The sequence below is a fragment of the Hyla sarda genome (assembly GCF_029499605.1).
Source record: "Hyla sarda isolate aHylSar1 chromosome 1 unlocalized genomic scaffold, aHylSar1.hap1 SUPER_1_unloc_14, whole genome shotgun sequence".
Classification (NCBI taxonomy): domain Eukaryota; kingdom Metazoa; phylum Chordata; class Amphibia; order Anura; family Hylidae; genus Hyla; species Hyla sarda.
Genome location: NW_026607575.1, coordinates 573,462 through 585,154, shown reverse-complemented (window position 1 = coordinate 585,154; position 11,693 = coordinate 573,462). Strand labels below are relative to the sequence as shown.

At 44.7% G+C, this 11,693-nt stretch overlaps 1 protein-coding gene across 1 annotated transcript; it reads right to left on the bottom strand.

The window, feature by feature from the left end:
* Positions 1-2,617: 2,617 nt before the first annotated feature.
* On the bottom strand, positions 2,618-4,478 carry LOC130297993 (gastrula zinc finger protein XlCGF57.1-like). Its single transcript, XM_056550868.1, has one exon. The coding sequence runs from the start codon at positions 4,473-4,475 to the stop codon at positions 2,895-2,897; it is 1,581 nt and encodes a 526-aa protein (XP_056406843.1). The 5' UTR covers positions 4,476-4,478; the 3' UTR covers positions 2,618-2,894.
* Between the last annotated feature and the right edge of the window lie 7,215 nt (positions 4,479-11,693).

The following is an 11,693-nucleotide window of genomic DNA, read 5'->3' as shown; positions in this document are numbered from 1 at the left end:
TCTTATATAGAGGGTTCTGCAGTATATCAGGATGTGATGATCTTATATAGAGGGCTATGCAGTATATCAGGATGTGATGATCTTATATAGAGGTTCTGCAGTATATCAGGATGTGATGATCTTATATAGAGGTTCTGCAGTATATCAGGATGTGATGATCTTATATAGAGGCTCTGCAGTATATCAGGATGTGATGATCTTATATAGAGGCTCTGCAGTATATCAGGATGTGATGATCTTATATAGAGGTTCTGCAGTATATCAGGATGTGATGATCTTATATAGAGGTTCTGCAGTATATCAGGATGTGATCTTATATAGAGGGCTCTGCAGTATATCAGGATGTGATGATCTTATATAGAGGGCTCTGCAGTATATCAGGATGTGATGATCTTATATAGAGGCTCTGCAGTATATCAGGATGTGATGATCTTATATAGAGGGCTCTGCAGTATATCAGGATGTGATGATCTTATATAGAGGGCTCTGCAGTATATCAGGATGTGATGATCTTATATAGAGGTTCTGCAGTATAGAGGGTGTGAGGATCTTATATAGAGGTTCTGCAGTATATCAGCATGTGATGATCTTATATAGAGGTTCTCCAGTATATCAGGATGTGATGATCTTATATAGAGGGTTCTGCAGTATATCAGGATGTGATGATCTTATATAGAGGGCTCTGCAGTATATCAGGATGTGATGATCTTATATAGAGGTTCTGCAGTATATCAGCATGTGATGATCTTATATAGAGGGTTCTGCAGTATATCAGGATGTGATGATCTTATATAGAGGTTCTCCAGTATATCAGGATGTGATGATCTTATATAGAGGGTTCTGCAGTATATCAGGATGTGATGATCTTATATAGAGGTTCTGCAGTATATCAGGATGTGATGATCTTATATAGAGGTTCTGCAGTATATCAGCATGTGATGATCTTATATAGAGGGTTCTGCAGTATATCAGGATGTGATGATCTTATATAGAGGTTCTGCAGTATATCAGGATGTGATGATCTTATATAGAGGTTCTGCAGTATATCAGGATGTGATGATCTTATATAGAGGGCTCTGCAGTATATCAGGATGTGATGATCTTATATAGAGGGCTCTGCAGTATATCAGGATGTGATGATCTTATATAGAGGGTTCTGCAGTATATCAGGATGTGATGATTTTATATAGAGGGCTCTGCAGTATATCAGGATGTGATGATCTTATATAGAGGTTCTGCAGTATATCAGGATGTGATGATCTTATATAGAGGTTCTGCAGTATATAGGGTGTGATGATCTTATATAGAGGTTCTGCAGTATATCAGGATGCGATGATCTTATATAGAGGGTTCTGCAGTATATCAGGATGTGATGATCTTATATAGAGGGTTCTGCAGTATATCAGGATGTGATGATCTTATATAGAGGTTCTGCAGTATATAGGGTGTGAGGATCTTATATAGAGGGCTCTGCAGTATATCAGGATGTGATGATCTTAGAGGGTTCTGCAGTATATCAGGATGTGATGATCTTATATAGAGGTTCTGCAGTATATCAGGATGTGATGATCTTATATAGAGGGCTCTGCAGTATATCAGGATGTGATGATCTTATATAGAGGTTCTGCAGTATATCAGGATGTGATGATCTTATATAGAGGTTCTGCAGTATATCAGGATGTGATGATCTTATATAGAAGTTCTGCAGTATATCAGGATGTGATCATCTTATATAGAGAGCTCTGCAGTATATCAGGATGTGATGATCTTATATAGAGGTTCTGCAGTATATCAGGATGTGATGATCTTATATAGAGGTTCTGCAGTATATCAGGATGTGATGATCTTATATAGAGGTTCTGCAGTATATCAGGATGTGATGATCTTATATAGAGAGCTCTGCAGTATATCAGGATGTGATGATCTTATATAGAGGTTCTGCAGTATATCAGGATGTGATGATCTTATATAGAGGACTCTGCAGTATATCACGATGTGATGATCTTATATAGAGGCTCTGCAGTATATCAGGATGTGATGATCTTATATAGAGGTTCTGCAGTATATCAGGATGTGATGATCTTATATAGAGGTTCTGCAGTATATCAGGATGTGATTATCTTATATAGAGGTTCTGCAGTATATCAGGATGTGATGATCTTATATAGAGGTTCTGCAGTATATAGGATGTGATGATCTTATATAGAGGTTCTGCAGTATATAGGATGTGATGATCTTATATAGAGGTTCTGCAGTATATCAGGATGTGATCTTATATAGAGGTTCTGCAGTATATCAGGATGTGATGATCTTATATAGAGGGCTCTGCAGTATATCAGGATGTGATGATCTTATATAGAGGTTCTGCAGTATATAGGATGTGATGATCTTATATAGAGGTTCTGCAGTATATCAGGATGTGATGATCTTATATAGAGGGCTCTGCAGTATATCAGGATGTGATGATCTTATATAGAGGTTCTGCAGTATATCAGGATATGATGATCTTATATAGAGGTTCTGCAGTATATCAGGATGTGATGATCTTATATAGAGGTTCTGCAGTATATAGGATGTGATGATCTTATATAGAGGTTCTGCAGTATCACATTAAGACTAATAGAAATATGGAGTAAATAGAAGATACAATAATAAAATGCGCTAAAGATTTATTCATCACTAAATGATATAATACACAGGATTTGGCCCCGGTCGCACCTTATTACGACTGTTACATGAAGTAATTAATTCTACACAACATTATTCTGGTGCATGTTCTGCCACAATTCTGTCCAATCAGGTATAGTTATGGGGGCGGGGTTTCTTCGCTGATGAGTTTCAAAATCTGATTTCTATGTAAAACATTTTTCGCACACAGAACATTAAAGTGGCCTCTATCGTGTGTGAATTCTCTCATGTGCGACAAGATTTCGTTTTTGTACAAAACATTTCCCACATTCTGAACATGAATATGGATTCTCCTGTGTGTGAATTCTCTCATGTTTAACAAGATCTGATTTCTGTCTAAAACATTTCCCACAATCTAAACACGAATATGGCTTTTCTCCTGTGTGAATTCTCTCATGTACGTTAAGATGTGTTTTCCTTATGAAACATTTCCCACATTCTGAACATGAATACGCCTTCTCTTGTGTGTGAATTTTCTCATGTATAATAAGATCTGTTTTTAGTCTAAAGCATTTCCCACACTCTGAACATGAATATGGCTTCTCTCCTGTGTGAATGCTCTTATGTCGAAGAAGATTTGATTTATATTTAAAGGTTTTTCCACATTCTAAACATGAATTTGACTTCTCCCCTGTGTGAATTTTCTCATGACTAACAAGATATGATTTGCTTATAAAGCATTTCCCACATTCTGAACATGAATACGGCTTCTCTCCTGTGTGGATTCTCTTATGTGTAACAAGATCAGTTTTATGTCTATAACATTTCCCACATTCTGAACATGAATACGGCTTCTCTCCTGTGTGAATTCTCTGATGGTCAATAAGATTTGCTTTCTTTATAAAACATTTCCCACATTCTGAACATGAATACGGCTTTTCTCCTGTGTGAATTCTCTCATGTATAATAAGATGGGATTTACCATTAAAGCATTTCCCACATTCTGAACATGAATATGGCTTTACTCCTGTGTGGATTATCTTATGTTTATCAAGAAGTGATTTAGATGTAAAACATTTCTCACATTCTGAACATGAAAACGGCTTTTCTCCTGTGTGATTTTTCTCATGTATAATAAGATGGGATTTACCATTAAAGCATTTACCACATTCTGAACATGAATAAGGCTTCTCTCCTGTGTGACTTCTCATATGTACAATAAGATAGGATTTACGTGTAAAGTATTTCCCACATTCTGAACATGAATATGGCTTTTCTCCTGTGTGAATTCTTCTATGTTTAACAAGAAGTGATTTATGTGTAAAACATTTTCCACATTCTGAACATGAATATGGCTTCTCTCCTGTGTGACTTCTCATATGTACAATAAGATAGGATTTACGTGTAAAGTATTTCCCACATTCTGAACATGAATATGGCTTTTCTCCTGTGTGAATTCTTCTATGTTTAACAAGAAGTGATTTGTATGTAAAACATTTTCCACATTCTGAACATGAATACGGCTTCTCACCTGTGTGAATTTTTCTGTGTGTAAAAAGATTTGATCTTCTAGCAAAGTGTTTATCACATTCAGCACATGGAAAGTTTTTGAACCCTTTCTTCTCTGTCCTTGTGGTAACAATGTGTGGTTGGTCAGGAGAAGGTTCCTCATGATCAGGGGGATTATTATATGATAGATCTGGATGGACATTAGGGGTAAGGAGGTCTTCTCCTGAGGAGCGCTCCATGATCTCTCCATCTTGTCCTGAGGGGCGCTCCATGATCCCTCCATCTTGTCCTGAGGGGCGCTCCATGATCCCTCCATCTTGTCCTGAGGAGCGCTCCATGATCTCTCCATCTTGTCCTGAGGAGCGCTCCATGATCTCTCCATCTTCTCCTGAGGGGCGCTCCATGATCTCTCCATCTTGTCCTGAGGAGCGCTCCATGATCTCTCCATCTTGTCCTGAGGGGCGCTCCATGATCTCTCCATCTTCTCCTGAGGAGCGCTCCATGATCTCTCCATCTTGTCCTGAGGGGCGCTCCATGATCTCTCCATCTTCTCCTGAGGAGCGCTCCATGATCTCTCCATCTTGTCCTGAGGAGCGCTCCATGATCCCTCCATCTTCTCCTGAGGAGCGCTCCATGATCCCTCCATCTTGTCCTGAGGAGCGCTCCATGATCTCTCCATCTTCTCCTGAGGAGCGCTCCATGATCTCTCCATCTTCTCCTGAGGAGCGCTCCATGATCCCTCCATCTTGTCCTGAGGAGCGCTCCATGATCTCTCCATCTTCTCCTGAGGAGCGCTCCATGATCTCTCCATCTTCTCCTGAGTAGCGCTCCATGATCTCTCCATCTTCTCCTGAGGAGCGCTCCATGATCTCTCCATCTTGTCCTGCGGAGCGCTCCATGATCTCTCCATCTTCTCCTGAGTAGCGCTCCATGATCTCTCCATCTTCTCCTGAGGAGCGCTCCATGATCTCTCCATCTTGTCCTGAGGAGCGCTCCATGATCTCTCCATCTTGTCCTGCGGAGCGCTCCATGATCTCTCCATCTTCTCCTGAGGAGCGCTCCATGATCTCTCCATCTTCTTTTCCTGTTGGGGATAAAGATACATTTTATTATTTTTTTCCACACCACAAAGTAGAGACATTTATTATATTTTTGCAGTTTTTGATACATTTTGCTCCAGCAGTAAGTAGGGGTATGAATACTTCCTTCATATTTCCTATTGATTTTAAATCCATGTCTGTTATAGCTAAAGAAAAACTGCACTAAAAACTTGTCACAAAATCTGCAGAATGTAAATAAAGCTTTATAAACACTTTATAACGTCAGTGATAGTGTCCAGGACTTTGTCCTTCATTCTATCCTCACATGTGACTGAATGAAAACATTTTAAAGGGATATTCCGCTAATACACATAATACACATAACGTACTAATATATCTCTACTGAGACATTTATGGAGAACGAGGTGTGGTTACAGCGTGCTGAGCAATGCTACAGCCAGAGGAGCAGACAGGGAATGATTGCAGCAGGTGCTGCAGACTGTTCTGCTCTGAGTCTACTGAGACATTTATGGAGAACGAGGTGTGGTTACAGCGTGCTGCAGTGTGCTGAGCAATGCTACAGCCAGAGGAGCAGACAGGGAATGATTACAGCAGGTGCTGCAGACTGTTCTGCTCTGAGTCTACTGAGACATTTATGGAGAACGAGGTGTGGTTACAGCGTGCTGCAGTGTGCTAAGCAATGCTACAGCCAGAGGAGCAGACAGGGAATGATTACAGCAGGTGCTGCAGACTGTTCTGCTCCGAGTTCTAGGCAAGAAACTTGCTGTGTGAGGACTGTGATGGAGAGGAGAGGGAAAGCAATGCATTCTGGGAATTATACTAGGGCCCAACCCAGAAGTACTAAGAGGACCTGATAGGGGAGAGGACACAGATACATAAGACAAATAATTATATGTAGGGAAAAATTAAAATAATAAAATAAAATGGAATTGCGCAATTCTGTGGGGCAATAATTTTTTCAAACTTCACAATCTGTTAAAATTGACAATTTTCTTCTATGGGTCGGTAGTGATTTCGATGATACCAAACTTGAAAAATTAATTAACAGTTATTACATACCTGGGGTAACACCTCCTGGAATTATTACATACCTGGGGTAACACCTCCTGGAATTATTACATACCTGGGGTAACACCTCCCGGAATTATTACATACCTGGGGTAACACCTCCCGGAATTATTACATACCTGGGACAACACCTCCCGGAATTATTACATACCTGGGACAACACCTCCCGGAATTATTACATACCTGGGACAACACCTCCCGGAATTATTACATACCTGGGACAACACCTCCCGGAATTATTACATACCTGGGACAACACCTCCCGGAATTATTACATACCTGGGACAACACCTCCCGGAATTATTACATACCTGGGACAACACCTCCCGGAATTATTACATACCTGGGACAACACCTCCTGGAATTATTACATACCTGGGACAACACCTCCTGGAATTATTACATACCTGGGACAACACCTCCTGGAATTATTACATACCTGGGACAACACCTCCTGGAATTATTACATACCTGGGACAACACCTCCTGGAATTATTACATACCTGGGACAACACCTCCTGGAATTATTACATACCTGGGACAACACCTCCCGGAATTATTACATACCTGGGGTAACACCTCCCGGAATTATTACATACCTGGGGTAACACCTCCCGGAATTATTACATACCTGGGGTAACACCTCCCGGAATTATTACATACCTGGGGTAACACCTCCCGGAATTATTACATACCTGGGGTAACACCTCCCGGAATTATTACATACCTGGGGTAACACCTCCTGGAATTATTACATACCTGGGGTAACACCTCCTGGAATTTCCTCCTTCACTTTCCTCATACACGGGTGATGGCCGCTCATCCTCTCTTCTTCATCCTCCACTTTATTATTAGTCAGATCTCCCCCCTGATGTGACATATAGAACAATTCACTACAATACAGCAGACAGGAGAAGCAACAGAGACCCCCAAAATCTACGACTGCAGGACCCCCCTATAGAGATATAGGATCAGCCTCATCTACCTGATGCTTCTCTGGGACATTTCCCTCTGGACAGTCCTGGGAATACAGAGGGCGGGGACACCTCTCGGGTGGATTTCTATCAATGACTCCATCTGTAGGGAACACACAGTGATGAATAGATTATTCCATGTGATGATCAGATGATGGGTGTAGTAGTATCTAGGAGACCCTCCACCAATAAAAGTCTCCCCCTCCTTACACTGCTGATCGGCCCCCAAATCCGTCTCCTCTTCTGGTTCATCTTTAACCTCAACCTTAATATCCATCAGATCTTCACCCTAAAGAGCAAAAAAAAACAAATAAATAAATAAAGGGGCTCCCGAATTCCATTATAACCTGGGGGGCACACGGCCCCATGGTCCCCAGTATACATGTCCCCCTCCTCCTTATTTCCTTCTTCCCCCTTTATCTCCACAGGTTGTTTTCCTCAGTTATTCTGCCCGGTAACAGCTGTTCTGCTGAGAGATGGATTCCTGCTTCTGATTGGAGGATCAGATTCTGCCCGGTAACCATGATCTTCTGCCCAGTGATGCTCCAGCCCAACAACAGCATTCTGATTGGCTGGAGGCCCATTGGCGGGAAAAGTATTTCCCTTCTATACTGGGCTGTGGTGTCTCCAGCTCAGTCACCTGTGGGAAGATTAGAAGAAGCCCCGCCCTCCCCCTTTTATTTCACTTTCCTTTCCATCACAATGTTTTATAGAAGAGGTAAGTGACCCGAGAAGTCATGGGGGACATGTTTCTTATTATATCTTATTGTGGTTCTGCTATTTTATTACTATGACTTTGGTTTGAGGATTTGGCATTATAATCATAATTATTTATTTATTCTTGAGATCGTGGGGGCCCCATCCAAATCAAACAGAGTTCCCCTTTAATTAGGGTGGGACCTATGGTGCCATGATCAGGGGTTCAATCACTTTATGGTCAAATTTTAGAAAGTGTTATGCCAGCTACCTGATGGATCTCTGGGACATTTCCCTCTGGACAGTCCTGGGAATACAGAGGGCGGGGACACCTCTCGGGTGGATTTCTATCAATGCCTCCATCTGTAGGAAACACACAGGGAATGAATACATCAGTGCTGGATAGATTTCTATGTTACTAGGTAGTGAGAGTGATATCTATATATATGTCTCTTCTTACCTTGTGATGTGAGGGGCCGGTGATCCTCCGTCATGACTATGTCCTGGTACAGATCCTTGTGTCCTTCTACATACTCCCACTCCTCCATGGAGAAATAGACCGCCACATCCTGACACCTTATAGGAACCTGACACACAATGATACCGTCATCACCAGACCCCTTAATTACTGTATAATGTCCCAGCAGTGTCACCTCTCTAATCATCACTAGACCCTCCATTACTGTATAATGTCCCAGCAGTGTCACCTCTCCAGTCATCACCAGACCCCTCCATTACTGTATAATGTCCCAGCAGTGTCACCTCTCCAGTCATCACCAGACCCCTCCATTACTGTATAATGTCCCAGCAGTGTCACCTCTCCAGTCATCACCAGAGCCCTCCATTACTGTATAATGTCCCAGCAGTGTCACCTCTCCAGTCATCACCAGACCCCTCCATTACTGTATAATGTCCCAGCAGTGTCACCTCTCCAGTCATCACCAGACCCCTCCATTACTGTATAATGTCCCAGCAGTGTCACCTCTCCAGTCATCACCAGACCCCTCCATTACTGTATAATGTCCCAGCAGTGTCACCTCTCTAATCATCACCAGACCCCTCCATTACTGTATAATGTCCCAGCAGTGTCACCTCTCCAGTCATCACCAGACCCCTCCATTACTGTATAATGTCCCAGCAGTGTCACCTCTCCAGTCATCACCAGACCCCTCCATTACTGTATAATGTCCCAGCAGTGTCACCTCTCTAATCATCACCAGACCCCTCCATTACTGTATAATGTCCCAGCAGTGTCACCTCTCCAGTCATCACCAGACCCCTCCATTACTGTATAATGTCCCAGCAGTGTCACCTCTCCAGTCATCACCAGACCCCTCCATTACTGTATAATGTCCCAGCAGTGTCACCTCTCTAATCATCACCAGACCCCTCCATTACTGTATAATGTCCAGCAGTGTCACCTCTCCAGTCATCACCAGACCCCTCCATTACTGTATAATGTCCAGAAGTGTCACCTCTCCAGTCATCACCAGACCCCTCCATTACTGTATAATGTCCCAGCAGGGTCACATCTCCAGTCATCACCAGACCCCTCCATTACTGTATAATGTCCAGCAGTGTCACCTCTCCAGTCATCACCAGACCCCTCCACTACTGTATGATGTCCCAGCAGTGTCACCTCTCCAGTCATCACCAGACCCCTCCATTACTGTATAATGTTCCAGCAGTGTCACCTCTCTAATCATCACCAGACCCCTCCATTACTGTATAATGTTCCAGCAGTGTAACCTCTCTATCACCAGACCCCTCCATTACTGTATAATGTCCCAGCAGGGTCACATCTCCAGTCATCACCAGACCCCTCCATTACTGTATAATGTCCAGCAGTGTCACCTCTCCAGTCATCACCAGACCCCTCAACTACTGTATGATGTCCCAGCAGTGTCACCTCTCTAATCACCACCAGACCCCTCCATTACTGTATAATGTCCCAGCAGGGTCACATCTCCAGTCATCACCAGACCCCTCCATTACTGTATAATGTCCCAGCAGTGTCACCTCTCTAATCATCACCAGACCCCTCCATTACTGTATAATGTCCCAGCAGTGTCACCTCTCCAGTCATCACCAGACCCCTCCATTACTGTATAATATCCAGCAGTGTCACCTCTCTAATAATCACTAGACCCCTCCATTACTGTATAATGTCCCAGCAGGGTCACCTCTCCAGTCAGCAGCTCAGTGATCCTGTGGGTGAGTTCTAGGATCTTCTCCTCATAAATCGGTGACAGAGGTCGAGGCTCCATGATGGGGCCCCGGGCCCTGCTCCGTCCTCCTGACTCATGGAGATGGCTGCTGGGGGCCACACACACCCCCCATGTCTTCTTCACAATGGTGTAATCCTGTTTATGGAGAGAGACAATGAGGGGCCTGACCCCAGTATTCCTCCCTCACTACAAAGAGGAGAGTGTGCCCCCTGTATAGAGCTCTAGTGAGCACATCTGGAATACTGGGGTCAGTTCTGGAGACCTCACCTACAAAGAGACATCCAGAACATAGAGAGGCTCCAAAGATGGGGGACAACAATGGTGGAAATGTAGATGGGGGGACAACAATGGTGGAAACGTAGATGGGGGGGGAACAACAATGGCGGAAATGTAGATTGGGGGACAACAATGGCGGAAATGTAGATTGGGGGACAACAATGGCGGAAATGTAGATGGGGGACAACAATGGCGGACATGTAGATGGGGACAACAATGGCGGAAATGTAGATGGGGGACAACAATGGCGGAAATGTAGATGGGGGACAACAATGGCGGAAATGTAGATGGGGGGACAACAAAGGTGGAAATGTAGATGGGGACAACAATGGTGGAAATGTAGATGGGTCACCTCACCTCTCCAGTCAGCAGGTGGAGGATCTCCAAGGTGAAGTGGAATATTCTCTTAGTCATCTCATTCCTGTCCTTGTCCATCCTTGGGGCTCATTCAGGGGAAGAGGAGACACCCGGATCAGCTGGAGGGGAAGGAGGGGAGACACCCGGATCAGCTGGAGGGGAAGGAGGGGAGACACCCGGATCAGCTGGAGGGGAGACACCCGGATCAGCTGGAGGGGAGACACCCGGATCAGCTGGAGGGGAGACAACCGGATCAGCTGGAGGGGAGACACCCGGATCAGCTGGAGGGGAGACACCCGGATCAGCTGGAGGGGAGACACCCGGATCAGCTGGAGGGGAGACACCCGGATCAGCTGGAGGGGAGACACCCGGATCAGCTGGAGGGGAGACACCCGGATCAGCTGGAGGGGAAGGAGGGGAGACACCCGGATCAGCTGGAGGGGAAGGAGGGGAGACACCCGGATCAGCTGGAGGGGAAGGAGGGGAGACAACCGGATCAGCTGGAGGGGAAGGAGGGGAGACAACCGGATCAGCTGGAGGGGAAGGAGGGGAGACAACCGGATCAGCTGGAGGGGAAGGAGGGGAGACAACCGGATCAGCTGGAGGGGAAGGAGGGGAGACAACCGGATCAGCTGGAGGGGAAGGAGGGGAGACAACCGGATCAGCTGGAGGGGAAGGAGGGGAGACAACCGGATCAGCTGGAGGGGAAGGAGGGGAGACAACCGGATCAGCTGGAGGGGAAGGAGGGGAGACAACCGGATCAGCTGGAGGGGAAGGAGGGGAGACAACCGGATCAGCTGGAGGGGAAGGAGGGGAGACAACCGGATCAGCTGGAGGGGAAGGAGGGGAGACAACCGGATCAGCTGGAGGGGAAGGAGGGGAGACAACCGGATCAG